Below are 25,566 nucleotides of genomic sequence, written 5' to 3' on the forward strand. Positions count from 1 at the left end.
ATACACAACCTAAAAATAAAAAAAATTTGATTTATGTAGCCTTCCATCTCACCTTTATGACTCTAGGCAGCTTACAATAAAATAAAATAGATACATAATGTAAAAAATAAAAATATTAACTTGCAGTAACAACTTTCACAAAGTGAAGTGGAATACCTTTGGATGGCTCTGGGAGAGGGGGGTAGGTTTAGTCCTAGATTATCTGAAATAACTTTTTGGGAGGGGGTTAATTCATGGTTAATTTTAAATCTTATTACATTATTTTCACTAATGAGACAGGACAGTACTTATTGTAGTTGTGGCTGAGTTGAGCGGCTTTATAAATCTTTAAATCAATCAATCAGATTCAAATTACCAGAGAACCACGAAGCTTTGCTGTACAAACTATACAAGAAGGGACAGGGGGAAGGGACCTCCTTTGATATTAATTTCTGAATGATTAATAAGTTTAAAACGGAATGTTTTGAATAGATTCTTGATTTTGTGTATCATCTTCACCCGTTAAAATGTTTTGCGTGCAAAACTGTTTTAGAAACCCCGTTCACCGGAAGGCAGTTACAAAAAATATGACAGATGATTTTTAAAAAAAGCGAAAATGCAGCGTAACGATCTATGTGAAACCGAAAGTTTCATCGTATTTGCATAACTTGGAAAGCGTGGGAGAAAGACGAAGAGTAATGCTGCCCCGTCTTCCTTTGCCAAACTTTTAGGGTTATAGAAGTCTAAACCAGGATGCTTCTGCCCTTCCCAAGATGGCGGCTGGGCCGGCGAATACATAAATAAATAAATAATGCCTCCGCCGCATGCTCGTACGCTCTCCCAGCGCTTGATTGCTCGGGCGCGCGCCGGAGCGTCTCAGCCCTGCTCCCTGCACGAGTTCGACCTTCCAAACATGGCGGCCACGCCATCGCTGGGCAATCCGAGCTGAAAGAAGAAAAGACGAGGAAGCGCAAGCCCCCGTCTGCGAAGAGCGCATGCGCTGAGGGAGTTGTGCGCCTGCGTGTCGCGGCGCCCGAGTGCAGTGAAATTCCGTGAAGGGGGAGGAGAAAGAGAGAAGGGGGGGGGAAGAGAAAAGAAAGCTGAGGGGAAGGTGCTGGAGCGGCAGACGCGGGGCGAGCGGCAGCGTTGAGCGCCCTCCCGCGCGCTTTCTTCTGCCTCCCCCCCACATACACACCTGGTCCGACGCTGCTCCCGAATCCCCTCAGAATAGTTTCTCCTCGTACTTCCCCCTCCCCCTTATCCCCCTCCCTCCCCCCGCGGCGGAGGGACTCGCGGCGCTGCTGTGGCGGCGGCGCCGGCGCTGAGAGGACGGGCGGGCAGGCAGGCCCCCGGCGGCGGGGTCGGCGCGAGCGGGGAGGGACGAGGGCTCGCCGGCTGGCTGGCTCGAGCCCGGCAGTCGTAAGAGCGGGAGGATTAGCAGCAGCAGCTGCGCCGCCGCCGCCGCCGCCGCCCCAGACTCCCTCCCCGGACACCGGCGGGGAGAATGACGGAGCTCCAGTCCGCGCTGCTACTGCGGAGACAGCTGGCAGGTACAAGAAGGGACAGGGGGAGGAGGTATTCCAGGGCCGTCTCTGAGACCCGCTGGGCTGAAGCGTGGTTGTAGGGAAGTCCGAGCCGGGAGGAGGGGGCCGGCTTTGAAACGTGGTCGAGGAGGAGGAGGAGAAATGGGGAACTCTGTGAGGCGGGCCGGTGTGGGGAGGGGGGGGCGGGGGCGGGGGCGGGAGACTTTCCAAAAGAAAGTAGGAGTTGGGGTTAGGGCTGGGGTAATTGCGAGGTAAGACGCGGGGTAGGTTAAGAAGAGGGCTTGGGGCGGAAGGGACCGGGGTTCGGGTCAAAAGAGAGCCGGAGAAAAGTGTCTTTTGTGCCTAAGGGCGGAAGACTGGAAATTTCCCGAAGAGAGGCAGTAACTTAATGTATTTCTGGGTGGTGGTGGAGGAAAATATAAGGGCATCGGGGGGGTCTTGATGTTTTTTTATAGAGGGAGGGAGGAAAGGGAGCCTTGGAAATGGAGGGAGGTTTAAATATTGCCAAGGTAGGAGGGCCCCAGGGGCAGCGATGGGCAGCTAGGCAGTATGATGGCGAAGAGTTGGGAGGCGTGGTGCGACCAGGAGATAGATAGATAGCGGGGCCAACGTGTTTAATGAGGGAGGAAGTAGAGAGTTGCTCCAAGTTGGGTAAAGAGTTGTGTTACTCCAAAGACTAGAAAGGGTGAGTGATCTGGAAGGAATGAGGGATAGGGAAAGGGAAGGAGAGGTCATTGGAGTCATAAGAGCCGCTGGGCATTGGTGTGGTGTTACCGTCGGAGAGAGCAAGGCGTCTGTAAATCGGTTGGGAGGAAGCCCTAATGGTAAGTAAAGGAGTCAGGGGTTGAGTCTTGAAGTAACTAACAGCCTCTTTGTGGAAGTTGAAGATTCAAAGAAAGTGCCTCGCTGGCTTTTCAACAGTGTCTAATCTTCCTCAGCCTTTTTAGTGCAGAGGCTGGCAGGAGGGGGGGGGGGTTGAATCTGGAGCTGTTAGAAAGGGGGAGTGGCTTGGAGTATGCAGAGGAAAGCTGGAGGTGCAGAGGCCTGAGTCCCAGACGGGAAATGAAAAGTGGTAAGATGTTTCTCGGTGTTATACCGATCAGTTTTATTACCTCTGTGTAAGGTCATGAGGGGAGCTGGAAAATAATAACCCAGACGGAAATAGATATTTTGGGGAGATACTTGAGAATCTGAGGTAAAGTCTAACAGTTTCAAGCCACTGAGAATTAACTAAGAGGGCCAGAATGAGGAAAAGCTGGAAAGGAAAAAAAAATAGGTTAAAATTTAGGATACCCTAAATAAAGGAAAAGATGCCCTCTAGTCAGAATACCCAGTTTCTCATAACTGAAAAATGTATTTTCTCCAGTAGTATTATAAAAGTGACTTATTTAGTGTTGCTTTCTGGGATATGTTTTAACTTCACGGGTAATCAAAACCTCTGGAATTCTCAAATGGTCCTCATTAGGATATTTTGGGTAAATGATATAGATTGTTGAATGGCGGGGACGGGAAACAAAAATGTCTTGTGCAGTTTAAGGTAGCATGAATGTTTGATGTGTAAAGAGCAGGTGGAAGATGAGGATATGATAAACTTAACAACTAAGAATGTAGAAGTTATTAGGCAGTAACTAGAAGACTCAATCAAAGATAGAAAAAACTTTGTTTCGGAAAGAGAAAACCTAGTGAGTTAAGTACATTGTCTGCATAAGACAAACAGGAGAAAACAAGAGTTCTGTGATCCTATGGAAGATGTTTGGCTGTTGTGTATAATGCTTTATTAAGATTACACTTTAGACATTAGAAGATTCATTAATAGCTACTGGGTTCACCTGTTTAATATGCAGTCAAACAGATCTTATCTGTCTAGAGAAGATTTGTGAGCTTCTGTCTTGAATGTCTCCTCCTGTGCAGTGCAAAATGAGATTGTACATTGCCTGTTTTGAACAAAGCAGACAGAGTAAAGCTGACATCTGTGGAGTACAGTATTGGGGTGGGTTGCAGGGGGATTAATTATCATTGTTTCAAATTCATAATAGGGGAGCTATTGCAGTCTTCAACTTTGGGGTTACTGCCAAGTCTATTCCTGGCTGTAACTGGGAATAAAGAAGGACATAACTTATCGGAGATCTTACCTGGAAAATTGGTGATAGAACCTGAAACCTAAAAGAGGATTGCATTATGAACTTAGGGGCATTTGTAATATATTACCGGTTTCATTTTTTTATTTCCATCTACAGTTATTCTTTCCCCCTTTTTCTTTGTCCCTTGACTGACCAATCTTGCTTGACTAACATTTTAGCAAGTAATGGTGGGGGGAGGAGCACGGCCGAGCTTGGTCTGTCCTAACAATTATATCAGACATGTAAGTATGTTGCCTGTATGGTTAGAGAGACATTGCATATCTAGTAGCTCCATACTGTGTGCTACTCACTGCCATATTAAAAGGGAAAAAAGCAACAGCAATGTGAAGATAACAGAATGTGTCAGTTCTTTTTCTCACTTCGTGAGTCTATAGACTTTTTTAAAACGTGCGCATCCATGGCTTCTGATTTCTCCTGTCAGGAAGTTGAATCTCCTAATTAACATATTTTCTTAAAGTTCGATGAATCAAACCTGAACACTTTTTTCTTTTCTGGTATATAAACTATTTTAATTTATTATAAACAGAGATAAGGGATAGTATGATCTGTACAAAAAGGCTTTGACTTAAAAGCACTGAATGGCTACATAAATTAAGAATAAATTCCTGCAGTAGTGTAAAATAAAGAACTTATTAAATATTATGGAAGAATTATTTCTGCATGAAAATAGTCCATAGCTATTCCAACACAAAGTGTCTTCTAAAGTTATACAGTATTTAAACTTACAGATGTGATAAAGAAATGCAATCATTTGCAAAAAAAAGTTACCTGCCCTGTTTTAGTCAGAACCAAAATAGGGCAGATAACTTTTTTCAGCAAAGGATTACATTTTTTTTTACTGTTTTGCGATATAGATATATGTTTACATGGAATTTCCTTTTCAGTGAATTGTGGATATTTGGGAAATTTAGTAAATACAGGTAGTTCTTACAACCATTTGTTTAGCAACCTTTTGAAGTTTCAGTGTCACTGAAAAAAAATGACTTCAACTGGTCCTCACACAACTGTCGCTGCATCCACATGGTCACATAATCAAAGTTCAGGCACTTGGCAACGGGCATGGTAGTTACAACAGTTGCAGTGTCTGGGATCATGTGATCACCATTTGTGACCTTCCTACCGTAGCTGCCTTCCAACAAGCAAAGTCAGCCGGGGAAGCCAGATTTGCTTAATGATTAATAACTGCAGTGATTTGCTTAAAAATGGCAAAAAAGGTTGCAAATCAGGCATTACTCACTTAACAACCACCTGCTTACCGATGGAAATTCTCATCACAATTATGGTCATAAATCAAGGATTATATAAACACCTAGAGAAATACCAAGCTGTATAGTGTGCTTAAATGTGTGTGTGTGTCCCCAAAAATGGAGATCTACTTCTTTATCAGTGTTAAAAATATATGAATATTTGCTCTTGAAGTTTTCAGGAGGAAAGCTTGATATGAAGAAGCTTTTATGCTGAACTGTGATGGAGCAATTCATTGGGTAGCTTCAGGCATTGCCGAAAAGGAGGCTAAAAGGCTACATGGCCTTTATACTTCTGCTTTTTATCTACCCTCATTCAGCAAATCAAATATGGTGACACAGTAGTAAAATAACCACTTATTTTTAATGTACTACAAGAAATTGCAACAACTATCAGATGATTTGTATAACAGTATTGAATCTGGAGCACACTTAACTTTACAACATGTAAAATATCATAAAGCTATACATCTGGAAACCAGAGTATCTGGCCCTACACAGTTAAATAAGAACAAGAAAGTCATTTTAAGAAAAAAATCTGAATTATGATTCCTGTGTTCTTAATTGTTTCACTACTGTTGATATAGAGCAGGCATGTCAAACTGCCGGCCTGTGAGCTGGATGCATCATACTGAAACCATGCCCACCCCATTGCCGACAATGGGGAAAAAGTCACGATACGTTGCACAATGTCACGTGACGTCGTGAGTTTGACATGCCTGATATAAAGAATGTGCTGAGAGTTGTTGCCATTATCATAATACTGATAACCTGTAGTTTGGAGACTTTTCCAGGGTATTAAAGTAATTATGCTAGTCTGCTTAGGTGACTAGATAAAATTATTGTGGCTTCTTTCAAGGCTGGAATAAACTGAAGCAATCAGTCTACATGGATATAAATAGGATAGTTTATCCTTTGAATGCTACAGGATGACTAGGTATACACAATTCATTAAGCTATATTTGGGTTTTGCTTGGCATTTTGTGTTTTAATAAGTTGTGATTAAATTATGGCTTACTGCAATATGTGGATCAGTTTGATGACTCTTATAAGAAACACTCCATCCTTCCCAAACATATGCTAGAATTCTGGCTGATGATTCTTGATCAGAGTTGCTATTCCTTTAATAGAGACCTGGATTCAGTGCTACCTAGTAGGCATGTGAAAGGCCCCAAGTTAAATCCTTTGTATAAAACTGGAGGTACATTTTGTAGCCATTGCTTTGGAGAAATGCTGTCAGTTGGATCAGTGATCAGAATTGGCATTAGAGAACTTATGTTCCTAATACTTTAAACCTTTTCAATTTAGGAGTTATATCTAGTATTCTCTGAAATCTAGTTTTAATTGAATATAAGGTAATATTGTAGCAGAACCTTGTTACACAACTCATTATAGTACAGTGAAACAAGGGGGACTAGATAACAAAGACATCCAAATCATAAAGAATCTGTATTGGCATCAGGTAACAAATGTGAGACTAGGCCAAAAATACTCAGCTGATGCAGAAATAAGAAGAGGGGTTAGACAGGGATGTATTCTGTCTCCACTGTTGTTTAATATCTACTCTGAGTCAATCTTCAACGAGGCACTGGAGAACATCGATGCTGGCATCAAAGTAAACGGTGTTTGGATCAACAACTTAAGATATGCTGACGATACAGTTCTGCTTGCTGGTAAGCATGAAGACCTTCAGCTCCTCATCAACAGAGTCACAGAAATATCTGAAAAATATGGCTTGAAGCTTAACACCTCAAAAACCAAGATCATGGTCGTCAGCAAACAATTCATTAATTTACCACCAATAAATTCAAAAGGAATACCACTAGAAAAAGTTGAAAGGATCACGCACTTCGGTTCTAATCTACATGAAAGCTGGGACATGATCACTGAAGTAAAGACAAGGATAGAGAAAGACAAGCTCGAACAGCATTCTTCAAAATGAAAAAGGTCTTCTGCAGTCACGACATAAGCCTAAGACTGAACATCAGGCTTGTCAGATGCTATATTTTTCCTATCCTGCTCTATGGAATAGAGAGTTGGTCTCTGACAGAAGGCCACCTGAAGAGACTAGAAGCATTTGAAATGTGGATTTACAGGCGGCTGTTACGTATAAGCTGGGTTGACAAGATCAGAAATGAGGTGATAAGTCGCCTGGGAAAGCCAAGGGAAATCATCAAAACAATTAAAAAACAAAAATTAGAATATTTCGGACATGTGATGCAACACCCAGAAAAATACGGCATACTCCATTTAATCCTCCAGGGAAAGATTGAAGGCAAACAAGGTCCAGGCAGAAGAAGAACATCGTGGCTTCAAAATCTAAGGGACTGGTTTGGACAAAACTCAGCAGCACTTTTTCGTGCGGCTCTGATAAAAACAGGATCGCCAACATGATCGCCAACGTCCGATAACGGATATGGCACAAGAAGAAGAAGAATAGATGTCATCTACATTTATTTTAGAAAACTTTTATGGCAACCCATATTATGTATGAACTCTGGGTAGCTAACAACAGTCAACAAAAGCTCTAAATCAAGCAAAAGCAAAATAATAAAATATTTTCTCTGATCTCCAGTCATAATTTGGGCATACCTTCAACTTCTTAATTGTATTTTCTGTTCCAGCAAGTGAAATTACATGTACCAATATTCATTGGCTCTTTCCTGCTGATCTCCTAAACTGGCAGTGGCATATGTACAAAATAATGATTTATGAGTGTTTCTACCTTCTGGAAGTATGAATGTCCCATTCTCCATCTAGTTCTGGAGTGCAGGAAAAGGCCGTTACTTTTGCAGCAGTGTATATCTATGATCCCTCCCTCACTGCTCAATGTTCCAGGGTTGGAACTGAAGCATTAAGATTGTGTTAGTAGCCTAACGCTCTTTCAGACTACAAGCATTGAGTGGCATTCTGTTTGATTTTACACACATGTATGAAATTAGTTTAAATACGATGCTCGTGATTCTAATTTCCAACTTAGTTTGCAAGCCCAGCTAAATATGTGAACCATCCACAATAAATGCTAAATACGGATAATAAAAGCTAAAGAATAATACTGGCTTAAAATGAACATTACAAATATGGACGTTTCTAAGTGTAGATGACAGTATGAATACATGGGCCAAGATTCCTTTTGAAAGTTGCAAGTGCAGTAATTTTATGTGTCTATATCAATCTGCACATCTATAATGGTGTAATATCTTTATAGATGTGGATCCTTTTTCAAACTTTTACAAAATCAAAATAGGTTCTGTTTGCTATAATTTTTTTTGCAGTGAGCCTTGATGATTCTCCCCCTTCTACATACACATGCACAGACTAGGGAAATTCAGTCTTCCCTGTGCTAGTTTCCTATGCTTGGCTGCACTAAGAGGGAACTCCCTTGTGCAGATAATGTTCCCAACCCCCTTCTGTTTGCTGGCACTTGCATTCCAATTTCAGCTATCCTTTGAACACAACATTAGAAAATTGTACAGTATTATCTAGTACTTTGATATGCATAACATGTCACCTGACATAAATTTATTGTGGCAGATCATAATAAATAAATTTGTTGGTCATAAGGCCCGTAAGATTGACTTTTCAATTGTAGATGAGGATTTGTGACATAGTCAGGCCTCATTTAAAATAGTGTTACAAGATATTATAAGAACTGTGTTGGAGGCAAGTAGATATTTAAACATAACATTGATCCTGAATTAGGTAGGTTTGCTATGTATAGGTAAGCAGTGTCCAGCTAGAATTCTTTTTGTGATTCTTGCTATTAGTATAGGGGAGCCAGGGCAGTTTTCGGTTGCTTAATTACATCTCATGGTTTTTGCATTTGAGGCTGCCTCTAGTAGCAATAGTTTGTGACAGAAGCAGTTCCTTAATCAGTAATCAGTATAGTAGAATGTTCATAGGTACTGTATAGGCACACTCTCACGAACTGTTTGGAAAGTGTTTGGTACATAGTTTGTTGTTACCATTTATTTTTATTTTATTATACTTCAGTTTGCTTAATTATTAGGAATAATAAATTTGAATAAAATTATTTTCATATTTATTGGAATATTACATTATATGGATGTTTTGTAAATGGCTACCATATATGGCAATCATTTTCTGAGTGTGCCTATGCCAAATGCCCTCAGTGTTTCAAATATTTTCAGTAGTTTCAAAGGATGCGAAAACCTGCATAAATAATACTATTATTACTAATATAACCTTAGTGAATACTTATGCAGGTAGTCTCGACTTATGCAGGTAGTCTCGACTTATGCAGGTAGTCTCGACTTACAACCATTTGTTTAACCATGGTTCAAAATTGCATCAGCCTTGGAAAAAGTGACTTACAACCTGTAATAATTTACAACCAGTTGCAAAATCCTGTGGTCATATAATTGCAATTTTCAGCTCTTTTGCCAATTTCTAGGAAAAATGCCTGTAGGGGAAGCTGGATTTGCTTAATCATCATGTGATTCATTTAACAACCACTATAAAAATTGTTGTAAAATTGGGTTCAATTCAGCTTATGATTGCAGTGACTTACGACAAAGATTTTGGTCCAATTGTGGTCATAAGTCAAGGACTTCCTGCATCTGGAGGGCAGAACATCTGTATTTATTTTTTAGTATAAAATTTTAAATGTAAAATTGGGCTAATTTTATAAACTTCTTGGATTGGTGAGGCCCAGAATTTGTCAGCATGGAAAAGAAGCATGCCCATAAATGTAAAGTACAAAATAGAAGTGATGCTTAAATCTCTGAGTCATTATTTAAACCCTTCTTTTTCATCTATAGTAGCAATTTCACAGAATAAAAATTGATGTCATATCTAATCAACTTGGATAAATAGTGTACTGTACAAAACAAGTACATATTTTTGCCTTAAATAATATTTTGATAACATGTTTCTCAGAAAACGATTTGGTGCTGTTTAGAGAATCATAATTGCAGTGGATACAGAAAGCCCTGTAAAAGTGCCAGGTTTTTGAAATGTTAAATCAGACCAAGATAAATCACTTCAGAATTCTTTCCACCTTTAATATAACATATAAGCTGTACAACTAATTGAAAAACCAATCAGAAACTTTTAGGGGGGAAAATAATTAAAAAAGAGAATAATATGGCTGCATAAGTGTTCATACCCTCTTATACGTAGATACCGGTATGTGACACTGTTCAAAATTAACCAATCACATTCAAACTGATGCTAAATAGTAGTTAGTACACACTTGCTATTAAAATGACTTTGAGCCCATATAAAGTGCAGCTGTTCTAGTGGAATTTTTCTCATATTTGTTCAGTTGCCACTTATAGGAAAGCTATAGTCTGCAAAGAGCTTAGAAAGCATCAAAGAGATTTCATTGTTGAAAAATATCAGTCAGGAGAAGGATACAAAAAATTCCAAGGCATTGGCTAAACCATTACACACAGTGAAGATGGTCATCAACAAGTGGAGAAAATATGGTGGAACAGTGACATTACCTAGAACTGGATGCCCCCCCAAATTTGATGAACAAGAAGAAAACTGGTCCGAGGGGTTGCCAAGAGGCTTACAGCAACATTAAAAGAGCTGCAGGAAATTCTGGCAAGTACTGGTTGTGTATTACATGTGACAACAATCTCCCATATTCTTCATATATCTGGACTGTGGGGGTAGTGTGGCAAGACCAAAGCCTTTTCTTATAAAGATAAACATCCAAGCCTGGCTACATTTTGCAAAAATCTGCATCAAGTCTGACAAAAGTATATTGGAAAATATGTTATGGTTTGATGAGACCAAGGTTGAACTTTTTGACAATAATTCCCAAAGTATGTTTAGTATAAAAACAACACTGCACATAACCAGAAGTATACCATATCTACAGTGAAGCGTGGTAGCAGCATTATGCCTTGAGACTGCTTTTCTTCAGCTGGAACTGCGGATTTAGTCAAGGCGGAGGGAATTACGAACAGTTCCAAATGTCACTCAATTTTGGCACAAACCTTCAGAGGACAGTGACCTGAAACATACCTCCAAATCAGCAAAAAAAGGTCTCACCCAAAGAAGATAAAAATTCTGCCATGACCCACCAGATCCTGGACCTGAATCCAATTGAAAATGTGTGGAATGATCTGAAAAGGACTGTGCACAGGAGATATCTTCACAATCTGATAGATTTAGAATGGTTTTGCAAGGAAAAGTGGGCAAAGATTCCCAAGAATATACCATGCTGAAGATTGCATGCTGTCATAAAATCAAAAGGTGCTTCAACAAAGTATTAGTTTAACGATGAACATCTTTATGTAGCCACATTATTCTGCTTTTTATTGTTATTTTCCCCCTAAAAGATTTCGGTTTCTTTTTCAGTTGAATTCTATAGCTTATATGTTATATTAAAGGTGGAAAGAATTCTGAAGTGATTTTTATATGTCAATTTAACAGGTGTGTAGACTTTCTATATCTACTGAACGTCAGAATAGACTAACTCCATGCACCACTACACAACAGAAAAAATATATCTGCATAGGCAAAGTATCTTGCACACCATCAGAAGGTCAATGCTTTAGTTTCCCTTTTATATTTTCTAGGCGTCTTATTCAGTGTTTTAAAATAAAGCACTGGATTATGACCATCTCTGTGAGCCTTGGTAGCATTCTTGAGAATAGAAGTTATTCTGGAAGCTGACGTTTAACTCTTATAAATTAAACTCTGGAAATCTGGTCAATTCCAAGGAAAGTATCCACAATAATTAGTCTGAATCACAATATAAATTAATTGTAGAGTTTATTCAGCTAGCAGCGTTATTATTTATTTAAAAGTAGGGAAACTAGAGTTGTTTATTAATTGCAGTTACGGTGTCTGTGGAAATATGGACTCTGATCTACAGGGATTAGGAGCAAAGAACTTTGCCACTGCCTTGCTGACAGATGATGCAGTTAAACGTATTATTAGGAAGGTTTGTTTCTTCTAAGGTTCATTAAAAAAATAATCTGTTCTTAGTTAACTACTCCTAATTTCAGTCCTCTCTTTTTTCACAGTCCTCTGACCCATTCCCAGTTATTTAATATCTGACTCTTTAATAATAACGCTGGCTCTTTTTATAACCAAATGTATCCCAGCTCTTTTCTCTCCTTGATTTTTCTGGTTTTTAAATTGCCCATGATATATTTATCTATTTATTAGCTGGTTCAGGTAGGAGAGCGTCTGGGCCACTCTTGAACACCATGTCTGAGCTACCTTCTTTTAGTGATGTTATGAATATATTTCTACCATAGATCACATGTAACATAAGAATACTACAACAAACTGCAGTAATCCAATTATAAGACAAAAAAAAGAACAGCTCAGTCAACTTTATTATTGAGATTATTAGTTCAAGAAAGTAGCTTTATTAGCTGTATGGATGAAACTCATTTTCTGGGATCTCATTATCTGTAGTTTGTTTACACATGATTGATAATTTGAAACCAGACCTTAGTATATATTAAAACGTTAAAGTATCCATGGTTTTCACCTAATATTTTGCTATTTAATAGCAAACATTTTGTATATGCATATAGAACTTTTTAAGTGTTAGAAGTAGTGTGTTTGTGCAATGTATATGTGGTTCTTTTCTCTCACTTGTGATCTCTAAATTGTACTATTGAATACTAGGGCTGGATGTTATAGCTGCCCATGGACTACACATTCTCAGTCCAACTACAGCTGCCACAAATGATCTGGTTAGCACTAAATGTCCATTTGTATGAATAATAATAATAATAATAATAATAATTATTATTATTATTATTATTAATAATAATAATAATAAAGTTGGAAGGGACCTTGGAGTTGGACTTCTAGTCCAACTCCCTGCTCAGGCAGGAAACCCTATACCAGAAGTCCCCAACCTTTTGAGCATCAGGGACCAGCTCTGTGGAGAGAGGTTTTTCTATGGATCGGAGGGGGCGTGATTTCATGTACTACCTGCATCCCGTGGCTGGGGCTTTGCTTGTTTGTGCGGTTTCTGGCATGCCGCGGTCCAGTGCCAGTCCACAGACCAGGGGTTGGGGACCCCTGTCCTATACCATTTCAGACAAATGATTGTCCAGTCTCTTCTTAAAAACTTCCAGTGTTGGAGCAATTCACAACTTCTGGAGGCAGATTGTTCCACTGATTAATTGTTCTAACTTTCAGGAAATTTCTCCTTAGTTCTAAGTTGCTTCTCTCCACGATTACTTTCCATCCATTGCTTCTTGTCCTGTCTTCAGGTGTTTTGGAGAATAGCTTGACTCCCTCTTCTTTGGCAGCCCCTGAGATATTGGAACACTGCTATCATGCCACCCCTCGTACTTCTCTTCATTAAACTAGACATACCCAATTCTAGCAACCGTTCCTTATATGTTTTAGCCTCCAGTCCCCTAATCATCTTTGTTGCTATTCTCTGTACTCTTTCTAGAGTCTCAACATCTTTTTTACATCGAGGTGACCAAAACTGATGCAGTATTCCAAGTGTGGCCTTACCAAGGCATTGTAAAGTGGTATTAACACTTCATGTGATCTTGATTCTACCCCTCTGTTAATGTAGCCTAGAATTTCATTGGCTTTGGGGGGCGGGGGCTGACTACAGGTGTTGGCTGATTCATTGCTTGATTATCTTTTCCAGAATCTTCCCAGGTATTGAGGTCAGGCTGATAGGTCTGTAGTTTCCTGGATCCATTTTCTTTCCTTTTTTGAAGATGGGAACTATATCAGTCCTCTGGTAGTTCTCCAGTGCTCCAGGATCTTTGAAAGATATAGTTCAGTGGTTCTGAGATTATATCTGCCAGTTCCTTCCAAACCTTGGGGTGTAATCCATCTGGTCCTGGTGATGTATGCTTGTATGCCACCCAATTGTCAACTACTTTGGATAACTCACAGGAAAGAAAAAATGACAGTAAAATCAATAAAATAAAGAAGGCAAAGATAGAAGATGGCAAGCGCAATGAAATGAAGGGTCTCACAATCTCTAGGCAAAGACCTAAATAACTGCAGAGTGGGGGGGGGGAGGGCATCTGAATCTTGTGTGGAACCTTGCTCCAGAGGGCAGATACTGCTATAGCGAAGGTACTTCCAGGGTCCCAACAGATGACATTGTTTAATCTGAAGAAATCCGGAGCACATCAACTCTGCAGGATACGATCTACTGGGTAAATTTTATGGGATAGAAGAGAATATTTGTGGCTCAGGGTTGAAGTGTGGGATTCTTGGTGCTCTCTGAGCTTGATTGTTGTCTTGCAGATCCTTTATTACCAAACTAGAAAACATCATCAGTGCTACTAGGGAGTGGGTTTGTGCTCATTTTATATATTAATGGCTTACCATGTCAGTGTTGGTGGAATGGTCTTGGTGTTTTCTTGATTGGGCTGTTGTTTACTGTTAGCTTGTTTGTATGAGTTCCTTGATTGTCAAGAAGCAAGAAACGTCTGCAAGAAAACAAACAAGCCCAGAGAACACGAAGGACTCCACAGATGTTATGGGATACAGGCAGTCTCTTTCAGTGAAATAATCAAAGAGCTGCTTGGAGTGGAAAAGCCAGTGTGAGCCTGTGGTGCGAGGAAGATAATTCTTTCCATCACCAGTCAAGTGAGCCACTCTGAAAAGGCCAGCTGCCAAGAGGAGACCACATAAAACCTAAAGACTAGGCTGACTCAGCAAGATCTATCATAACTAAGCAAGGAGGAGGAAAAACATGCAGGTACAATGCACATGCAGTGGGAGGAAGGGGGAGGAATTGCTTGTGGGAGGAAGAGGACAATCCTAGGCTCCAGAACCTAACGCCCCCTCCCCAGTTCTCATAGATTCAAGGATGCATAATTTGTGGTTTCAGTATCTATGATTAAGTTTGATTCAGATATGGAAATCATAGAGCATTTTCCTATGTATAAGGGAGTGACCCTCTTAAGTAACTATTTAGCATTAATCCTAGGTAAATATAGAGCACAAAGAAAAGAGTTTGCAGATGTGATTACAATTGGACCCAGCAACATTTTACGGTGCTTCAGATCGCCATCCTTAGGCTGTAGAGATGATAAATGGAGCTAAAGCTCTGAACAGATGCTTTTAAGACCTTAAATCTTGTAAATCACTTTAGTGATGAGAACAGCTTATTGTTGGGACTATTCAGCTTTTGTAAATCCACACGTACAAAACTCTAGGAAAGAATCTAGCCTTTGGAAGAAAATACAGATTTTTTGTAGATCTTGACTTTCACTCTAAAAACAAAGTTCTGTGTGTGTGTGTGAGATAGAGGGGGGGGGGAGAGAGATTCCAAGGTAAAGCCTGAAAAAGTGTTAATTTTTGGAATTGTTCACTGGTCTCTTGTGTTCTTTTTAATTCCCTGAAAATGATAAATTAATTTGTTTGATTTATCTGTGGATAAAGCTAAAAGCTACACTGGGATTAAACTGGGATAAGAAATAAATACACTATTTTTAAGAAATACATTAACTAAGCTGCCTCAATTGCAGCAGCTCTAGGTGATGTACACTGATACAACGAATACAATAAAGACAGCAGGGTCAGGCCATGCAGCCTTCTGAGGGAATGCTTTTCTATGAGGCAGTGCAGCCACACAATCTAAGACCCCATAAGATGGTATTGCTTTAATGATAGGACTGGCCTGCCAAATGTTACTGGTTGGATGGCTCTATCCAAGTCCTAAATACAACCATGGTAGAGGCTTACATTTTTATAAAACAAAAGATAAAAATATTGAATTTTACTGTTATATACTGTTAACCTATGATATACTAGTACCTGTTAACATCTACAGAAATGGCAGAAAAACAAATGTTTTGAAGACAAATACTGTGGTTAATAACCATTGTCACTGGATTGCTAATATTCAAAAGTATTTTATCACATGAATAGGAATCAAATCTTATTTTCTATAGAAATGGGAGTTATTTCCATTTCTGTTGTATTTTTAAAAAAAAAATCAAATGTATAACATTCTTGAATTAAAACAAATTGTAAAATGATTTTATAGTTACTGTAATTTTTGAAATATAAGGTATCAATATATTTGTGAGTATAAAACTGATTTCAGCTTGTTCTATAATAGATAATTTAACTAAAACAGTGTTATTGGTGGTTCCTATAATACTTTTGCCTCTTTTAAGAAAAGGAAACAAGTGGAACATCGATTTGTAACTTTAATAATTTTGCCTGAAGCAGAATTTTAAAAAGTTTCAATTCCCCTTACCAAGTTATTCAGAAGTCACAGCACATGATACATTGAAAATGCCTGCTTAAATGTTTTTCCATGTTTTTCCTTCAACCTTGAATTTTATGACTTCTCCACAAACTTTAAATTCTATATTAAGTTCATTACTTCACACTGGTGTGTTTTGACATGTACATTGCCTACATTAAATACAAAATTAAAATAAATCTAGTGATGCATGATAACATTGTGTTGCTGAAACCTGTCTAAAGGTTGGTCTTTGATAACATTATTTTGACATGTACATTGCCTACATTAAATACAAAATTAAAATAAATCTAGTGATGCATGATAACATTGTGTTGCTGAAACCTGTCTAAAGGTTGGTCTTTGATAACATTATTTTATGAATAAACTAATTTTTGTAGCATAGAAAAATGAACAACTGCCCCTCCAAAGAACTTGTGATATGGACGGATAATTGTATAAATTTTTGGAGGGATTCTGCAACTGGATCAAAGACATTTTATTTATAATCATTAAGTGACTCTGGACAGCAAAATAAATAAATAATAAAATAATACAATAATACAAAAATATATCACTGTCTAGAACAAAGCATCTACAGGTAGTCCTTGACTTACAACAATTCATTTAATGATTGTTCAAAGTTACAGCAGCACTGAAAAAAGTGAGTTATGACCATTTTTCATACTTAGGACAGTTGCGGCATCCCCATAATCATATGATTTACATTTGGATGCTTGACAACTGGTTTATATTTATGACAGTTGCAGTGTCCCAGAATCATGTGATCACCTTTTGTTACCTTCTGGCAAACAAAGTCAATGGGAAAGCCAGATTCACTTAACAACAGTGTTACTAATGTAATAACCGCAGTGATTCTCTTAACAAACATGGTCAGAAAAGTCATAAAATGGGGCAAAAATCATTTAATAAATTTCTCACTTAGCAACATAAATTTTGGGCTCAATTGTGGTTGTAAATCGAGGACTACCTGTATTATAATGACTAAACCATGAAATGGCCCCCTGCATACACAAGGGGCCCCAGTCCTGGCACAGAGCCAAGTTCTTCAAGGACTTACAAAAAACCAGCAGGATTGGAACCATCCTGATCTCTGGTGGGAGATTGTTCCATAAAGTGGGAACATTCTGCTACAGCAGAAAAGGCACATCTTCTAGGCCTGCCACCTGGCAATCCTTAGCCAACAGGAGATGAAGCATGCCTATCCTGCCTGGATCAGATGGAGAAAAATAATTGGAGAGAAAGAGTCTCTCACATAACTCAGTCCCAAACTATGAAGAGTTTTAAAGGTTATATTGCACTCAGAAGCACTTGAATTGCACCATAGAATGTCTTATTAGTGTTACATTTTTTCAGGTAGTTGGAAATTGTATTGTGTTTCAGTGATCTCTGATACATGGAGGCATAATACAGATGACTGGAGAATGGCAAACCCTGTTATCTTCAAAGTAACTCCTGGCTGAGGAATTCTGGGAGTTGAAGTCCATGAATCATAAAAGGGCCGAGTTTGAAGACCCCTGTGCTAAAGGAAGCTGATGAAATAGAATGACAAATAATTGACATTAGGAATGCAGTAAATATTGTTAACTTGACAGAGTATTGGACAGAGTCTCCAAGGAAATCCTGGTAGAAAAGATGACAAAATGTAAGTTGTTCTATGCACTCATTAGATAGGTACTGAATTGGTTGAACAATCATGTTCGTCAATTCATCATGTCAGGGTGGAAGGCGATGTTAAATGATGTACATAGAACATAGAATAATAGGGCTGAAAGGAACCTTAGAGATCTTCTAGTTCAAATCCCTGCTCAAAGCAGGAGACCTTATACCATCTTGGTCAACTGGTTATCCAGTCTATTTTTGAAAACCTCCAGTGATGGAGTACCCATAACTCTGGGAGGCAAGCTATTCCATTGATTAATTGTTCTCACTGTCAGAAAATTTCTCCCTACTTCTACATTGGATCTGTCTTTAACAAGCTTCCACCTATTACTTTTTGCCCTGCTCTTTGGTGCTTTGGAGAATAAGTCAGTACCCTTTACTCTGTGACAGCCCCTTAAGAACTGGAAGACAGTTATTTCCCCCCTGTCCTTCTTTTTGATAGGCTAGACATACCTAGCTCCCTCAACCATTCATCATACAATTTAGTCTCCTGACCCTTTATCATCTTTGTTGAACTTCTCTGCACACTTTCTAGAGTCTTGGCATCTTTTTGTATTGTGTGACTATAACTGTATGCAGTATCCCAATGTAGCCTGACTAGTGTGGTATAAAGCAGTATTACCACTTGTGATCCTGATACTATCCTTCTGTTGATGCAGCCCTGAACTGTGTTGGCCTTTTTGGCAGCTGCAGCACATTGCGGCTCCTATGTAAGTGGCGATCCACTAGGATACCAAGATCCCTTTTACTGCTTTGAGCCAAGTATTGCCAATTTTATACTTATACATTTGGTTTTTCCTGCCTAAGCGCAGGACCTTACTTTTCTCACTACTGAACTGCATCTATTTGGATAGAGCCCAATGCTCAGATTTGTCAAGATCCTTCCAAATATTGAGTCTTATCTTCCAAAGTGTTAGCAATTCCCCCCAGCTTGGTGTCTATTCTTTTGTCTAAATCAGTGTTTCTCAACCTTGACAATTTTAAGGCATGTGGACTTCAACTCCCAGAATTCCACAGCCAGCAATGCTGGCTGTGGAATTCTGGAAGTTGAAGTCCACATGCCTTAAAATTATCAAGGTTGAGAAACACTGGTCTAAATCATTTATAAAGATGTTGAAGAGTACAGGGCCCAAGTACTGAGACAGAAACTTGAGGGACATCACTGCATGCTTCCCTCCATGTAGATGTAGTTCCATTGAGGATTACAAACTGGGTGAAGTTGGATGGTCAATTGTGAATCCATCTGGTGGTGGTACTGTCTATCTCACATTGTTCTATCTTACCAAGACGTAGGCTGTGTCTACTTTGTCAAATTGTACAACATATTTGCAAATTACTTGAATGTAAGTTTATAAATTATAATCAAATTTGTAGAGGATAGAAAAGTAAAGACAACAAACATCTTAAAGGATTATATCAAGGTTCAGCAAGACCTTGACAAGCTGAGCAAAAACCAGCAAGGATTTAACAAAGATAAATGCAATGTCTTTCATCTGGTTAAGTAGAGCTATAGGTATGAGGGGTGGGGGAATCACACTGGATATCACTACATGCAAAATAGATTGGATGTGTTAGACATAGCTGCAAAGTAGATGCGGTCCTAGGCTGTGTCAGGCTCAAGAAAAATAACCATTCTCCAGCACTGGAGATGGAGGATCCACACATGGGTAGTAGACTGTATTCCTGCCCAATCAGATTAAGTCAGCCAAAGTTGCCACGCCCGTCCTGGACCCTAGATTCCAGTCTTGACTTAATCTTGCCCATGGACGGACGTGTAACTCTGGCTTTTAGGCAGGTATAGTCTGGACTTTGGGTGAATCCTCCACCTTCTTGACTTAGTTTAAATTTAATGACCTAGGGTGTTAGGACATAAATCTCCTTGCCCTACAGTGAGGGAGGATCGTGATTATAGGGAGAAGGGGCTCCTTCTCCCTCTTTTCCCCTCCCCCCTACAATAACAGAGTAGAAGGGGACCCTTCTAATTTCCCTTCTCCCAATTCCGCTGATCCAATCTCACCGGAGCTCGCGGCTGCGGCCCGGTGACGAACGGAGGGACTCAGCTTGCCTCACAGCAAGCGAGGCTCGCCGGTTCTCGGCCTTCAGTCTCAGTGGGTCCAGCGTCTTCGCTCTCGGCTCGGTAGGCGCGCGCCTTGACTTTTAAGGCCGTCTGGCGATCGGACGGCAGGTCGGGGGTTGAGGGAAGCGTCCGGCCCTCGTTGCGATCGGCGCGGCCGCCATTTTGCTTTCCGCAACGAGGGAACTAGCCGGGAACGTCCCTTCAGCCCGTTAACGGCCTCGGAAGGGGCGCGACCTGCAAGGGGGGCGGCCTGGCTTTAACTTGAGCTGGGCGGACGGCCGTTCGTCCCTAGCTTTGGGGTGCAGGCCGACGGGCCCTTCTTGGTCAGGCTGCTTTCCCTTCCCCAGGGGTTTCTTGTCATCGCGCGCGGCCGCCATTACGGGCCATCGCGCGCGGCCGCCATTTTGTACACGCGGCGAGGGAAGTTCCACGAACAGTTAGGGAACAAAAGAAGGGGGGAATAGGCCCTTTTCCCCTCGATTGCTCCACAGATTTCATCGTTCACTGCTGTGGGGAGGGAAGGGGTCTGGCGGCATTAGGGAATAAACGCCCTTTTAAGACTCGGCCGCCATTTTGAGGGCCGCCTCGGGCGGGACTTCGCCTTCTCTTAGCGCCACATAGCCCTCGCGCGTTAGGAATTCTCAGCAACCTGGGAAACTCCCTTTTTCAGGCCTAGTGTCTCCTGGTTTGCTTGGCTGACACGTCTGATCATTCGGGCCACTTAATTTCGTGTCAGTTATTGTGTCCTTGGGACGTGAGGATTCCAGGTGTTCCCTCAGAGCACCTGTCCTTTCCTCATCAAATTGAGCCGGATTCCAGTCATACTCTAAGTGTGTCTGTCCTTATCCGACCACTAATATTACCTTCAGTCCCAAGAAACTACCTGGGTTCCAGACGTACCCACAGTGCGTGTGTCCTAACCCAGAGGTTTTAGTCTCTAGGTACCAGGGGGTCCCACTCGAGCTCCTGTGCTACCGGAGAATGGAGGCCTCCACTTCTTCTTCTGAAGTCGCTGCACCTCCCCCATCCTCCTTAATGTCTGCCGCTCCACCCAGCATGGAGGGTCCTGACATGCCCACATCTAAATCTAAGGGCAGGTCTTCAAGCAAGACCTCCAAGAGGGCAGACAAACAAGCTAATCGGAGACACCAGGCCCTAGAAAAGGAGTTTGCTAGAGCACAAAAGGCGGCTAGNGCACTTACACCGGTTCTTCTCCCGGTTCCCCTCTCAGGGGGCGGAACGGATCGATGCGCTTCGGTCACCTTGGCCCCCAGGTCTCCTTTATGCCTTCCCGCCACTCCCTCTGATTCCGGCAGCGGTTCGCAAAATCCTCCAAGAGGGTTCTTCTGATTGCTCCTTATTGGCCGCGGAGACCCTGGTTCGCCGATCTTATGAGCCTATCCATCACGAGCCCATGGCGGATTCCCCCGGACAGAGTGTCACTCAGTCAGGGGGACATCCTCCATCAGGATCCCCAATGGCTCCAGTTAGCCGTTTGGCGCTTGAGCGGTCTTGCTTGTCACGACAGCTCTGTTCCGCAGGGGTGATCAAGGTAATTCAAGCGTCTCGTCGACCCTCCACTAACCGAATTTACGAGTCCACATGGCGGAGTTTCCAATCTTGGTGCTCCAGAAAGCAGTTGTCACTTGTTCAACTCACTGTTCCTCATATTTTGGAATATCTCTTGGAGGGTCTGGAGCGGGACCTGGCCCCGAACACATTACGCAGGCAGGTAGCTGCTCTGTCCACGGTTTTATCCTGCGACTCTGTAGAGTCGTTAGGGCATCACCCATTGGTTAAATCCTTCCTCAGGGGTGCGGCAAATACCAGGCCGCCTACGGTACATAGGTACCCGTCCTGGGACTTGCCGCACGTACTTCTGGCCCTCACGAGGCCGCCTTTCGAACCCCTGAGGTCGTGCGAGTTTCAATACCTTACTCACAAAGTGGCCTTTTTAGTGGCAATCACGTCGGCTCGGCGTATCTCCGAGCTGGCGGCGCTCTCGGTCCGCAAGGACCTGTGTTTTTTCCGCCCAGACAGGGTGGTCCTCTGACTCGATCCCACCTTCATTCCGAAGGTAAACTCAACGTTCCATAGGAACCAGGACATTGTGCTCCCAGACTTTTGTCCGAACCCTTCGTGTGCCCAGGAGCGACAATGGCATAGCTTGGATGTCCGCAGGGCGCTCAGTTATTACATCTCACGAACAGCGGATATCCGTAAATCGGAGGCCCTGTTCGTATCTTTCCACCCTTCTTCAAGGGGTCGGAAGGTCTCTTCGTCCACCATAGGCAGGTGGATCAAGAAGTGCATCGCCAGGGCATATCAGGCTGCATCATTGCCGGTTCCAAGAGGGGTCACGGCCCACTCCACCAGGAGTGCTTCTACCTCTGCGGCCTGGGATACTCAGGCGTCCATAGAGGACATCTGCAGAGCGGCCACTTGGTCCTCACCTTCTCCATTTATTCGGAACTATAAAATAGATAAATTTGCATCCGCAGAGGCCTCCTTCGGTAGGAGGGTCCTCCAACAGGTACTCCATCAAAGTGCCACACCGGACCAGTCTATTTCCCACCCTAAGGGACAGTAGGCTTTGGTATGTCCCATGGGTGGATCCTCCATCTCCAGTGCTGGAGAAGGGGCGTTGTCTTACCTGAACGCCTTTTCTCAGCACGGAGATGGAGGATCCACCTTTCCCCCCTATTTCTTTTGGGGCGTTATTACCTAGGATAGTTTAGTTTCTGAGCCAGTACGTCCTATGTCAGTCAATGGCTTCGCTCGCGTCAAGACTGGAATCTAGGGTCCAGGACGGGCGTGGCAACTTTGGCTGACTTAATCTGATTGGGCAGGAATACAGTCTACTACCCATGGGTGGATCCTCCATCTCCGTGCTGNAGTTTAGTTTCTGAGCCAGTACGTCCTATGTCAGTCAATGGCTTCGCTCGCGTCAAGACTGGAATCTAGGGTCCAGGACGGGCGTGGCAACTTTGGCTGACTTAATCTGATTGGGCAGGAATACAGTCTACTACCCATGGGTGGATCCTCCATCTCCGTGCTGAGAAAAGGCGTTCAGGTAAGACAACGCCCCTTCTATTCTACATTGGTCAGACCAGGTATAGAATATTGGATCCAGAATTGTGCACTGCTTTTTAGAAAAACACAGATAAAATTGTAGAGCAAGATGGTAAAAGGAATTGTTGGAGCCATATTGAGGTTGGAGAAGACTGCTGAAGATAAGATTACTGTCTTCAAATATCTGAACATATCTAGACTGAGTTGACTTACAGTATTCATGACTGTTCTGGATGACAAACAATTGGTTTAAATTACAAGGAAGCAGATTTTGCTTAGACATTAGGAAGAACTTCCCAACAATAAAAACTGGGAAGCAGGTGGTAGATTCTCATTTATTAGAGGTTTTTAAACAGAGGCTGCATTGTTAATTATTAACTTATGGCTATACTTAACCAGATGAAAGACATTGCATTTATTTTTGCTAAATCCTTAATGGGTTTTGCCCAACTTTCCTGCATTGGGGAAGGAGTTGGATTAGATCTTCAAAGTATCTTCCAACCCCATTCTACACTTGCATGATTGGAATTAGAATATGCAATTTTTGATTCTGAAATGTTTCCAACAAAAGAGAATATATATATAGCTCAGGGTTGAACTGTGGAGTCCTTGGTGCTCTCTCACTTTGGTTCTTAGCTTCCAGATGTTTCACTGCTCAACTAGATAAGATCATCAGTGCTAGCAAGTGTGGGATTTGCTGCCTGTGTAAAGTAACTTGCCCTATCAGAGTTGAGGGGAATGTGGCTTTCCCCTTGGTAGTTCCTTGATTTGAGTATTGTATTTGCTTGATTGTGACAAGTTCTATGGCTTTAAATATTTAAATATGTGAAATGTTTCCTGTGTCTGTTGTTCTAGGGATTAGGGTGAGAACCAAAACTTGTTTAATGAACCAAGCTTTTGCATTTTTTTGCCACATGTCTTACTGTACATATCCACTGTTTAAACTCAGGGACATATCTACCAAACTGGGTGAGGGCATCTGTTAATTTGAAGTGAGCTATCACCAGTATGCTGATGATGCTGAGTTCTGCATCTCCACTTCAGGCTGCCTATGTGATGCCATGGACACCCCATCATGGTTGCTGGAAATTTTGGGGGCCTAGATGGGCTCAACAGGTTTCATCTCAACTTATATAAGACTGAGTGGCTTTGGGTGGTTTGGATGTTCTGGTGCCAGAGAACTTCTATCCTTAGTTCTGGATGTAATGGTACTGCCTTGAATGCCCTTGAAGAACATTTGGAAGCTTAACTAGTGCAGAATGTAGCAGCATGGGTAATAAATAGTGCTGGCCACTTGGTGTATGAGATACCACTTCTTCATGTGCTACATTGGTTGTTATTGTGCTTCTGGGTGTAATTCAGGACGCTGGTTGTCATCTTTAAAGCCCTTTTATGGCTTGGAACTGGGTTACTTAAGGAATTGTCTCTGCCCAATTGTTTCTGCCTGTCTGATCCAGTCCAACAGGATGGGCATGCTCCAGGTTCCATTAGGTAAAGAATGTCAACTAGTGTCAGCCCTTCAAAGATCAAACTAAGAAACCAAGGTTATGAATATTAATACTGCTTTTATTATAGGGTTATAGTAACAGAATCTTGCAGAGTCTGAGTAAGCCTCCCTACTTACCCCTTTATCTACAAGAGAACTAGGGTGGGTCAGATCTGAGACATATTCTTAAATTAAATTTCTCCTCCTCCACTTTTTGTTTGACTGTTGTCTTGGTTGCAGCTCATCTTTCTATTTCTCAAGGTTAGTCTCATAGCCCATTACATCTGGTGTTGGTTCTGATTCTACCGGCCTTTTACAGTGTTCTAAAGATTCTGTGCCTAGGACTTCCTGTCTCTTGGTTGTGTTAATGCAGTGGTGGCGAACCTATGGGATAGGATAGAAGTTCTCTGGCGCCAGAACATCCAAACCATTCAAAGCCACATAATATTGAAAAAAATGCTCTTTTCTATCGATCAAATTCCTGGTTGTAAAATACTTGTAAAAACCCGACAACTAATAACGTAACAGGATTACAAACCTAAGGATTATTTGTGCCTTCTCCATCAACTTTCTTGACTTCCATGCAAAATATGGAGTGAAATGCTTCCTTTGCTGTTTGGCAATCCAGGTCTTCCTCACCAATCTACTGCTTCTGAGATAGACATATAAAAAAACAGAGCAGGCTGGTAGTTGATGCATAGATTGATCCTTGCTGTCTTTGTCTGCGTTATTTCTATGGCCAAAAAGTTTACTTGAGGACCATTGTGATTTGCTTAATGACACCACAAAAAGTTGTAAAATTGGGTGAGTCTTGTGATTAGGAACTGTGGTGGCGCAGTGGTTAGAATGCAATGATTTGCCTCCAGAAATGTGGGTGCTCCAACACTGGAGGTTTTAAGAAGAGATTGGATAACCATTTGTTTGAAACGGTATAGGTTTTCCTGCTTGTGCTGGGTGTTGGACTAGACTAGAAGACCTCCAAAGTCCCTTCCAACTCTGTTATTCTGTTAGTGTAGCTCAGTGGCAGATTTCCCCCATTTTCTATATTGACAGGAATGTGCATGTCTCAGTAAAGGAGAATATTTGTAGTTCAGGGTAGAAATGAGGGGTCCTTGGTGCTTTCTGAGCTTGGTTGTTTTCTTGAGACATTTCATTATCCAT

General features: G+C 41.4%; 1 protein-coding gene across 3 annotated transcripts in view; it reads left to right on the top strand.

The window, feature by feature from the left end:
• The first annotated feature begins 1,454 nt into the window (after positions 1 to 1,454).
• UBE2G1 (ubiquitin conjugating enzyme E2 G1) overlaps positions 1,455 to 25,566 on the top strand; it is a 60,162-nt gene continuing 36,050 nt past the window's right edge. The window contains exon 1 of one of the 3 annotated variants that reach the window (XM_015821062.1): positions 1,455 to 1,529. In XM_015821062.1, coding sequence (XP_015676548.1) covers positions 1,484 to 1,529 — 46 coding nt within the window. In that variant the 5' untranslated portion in view covers positions 1,455 to 1,483. Of the gene's footprint in view, positions 1,530 to 2,121; positions 2,348 to 2,536; positions 2,596 to 25,566 lie in introns of those variants that run through there. The other 2 variants (XM_015821061.1, XM_015821063.1) reach the window with 2 other exon arrangements.

The sequence above is a fragment of the Protobothrops mucrosquamatus genome, unplaced genomic scaffold, assembly GCF_001527695.2.
Source record: "Protobothrops mucrosquamatus isolate PMUCROS unplaced genomic scaffold, P.Mucros_1.0 scaffold1242, whole genome shotgun sequence".
Lineage (NCBI taxonomy): Eukaryota > Metazoa > Chordata > Lepidosauria > Squamata > Viperidae > Protobothrops > Protobothrops mucrosquamatus.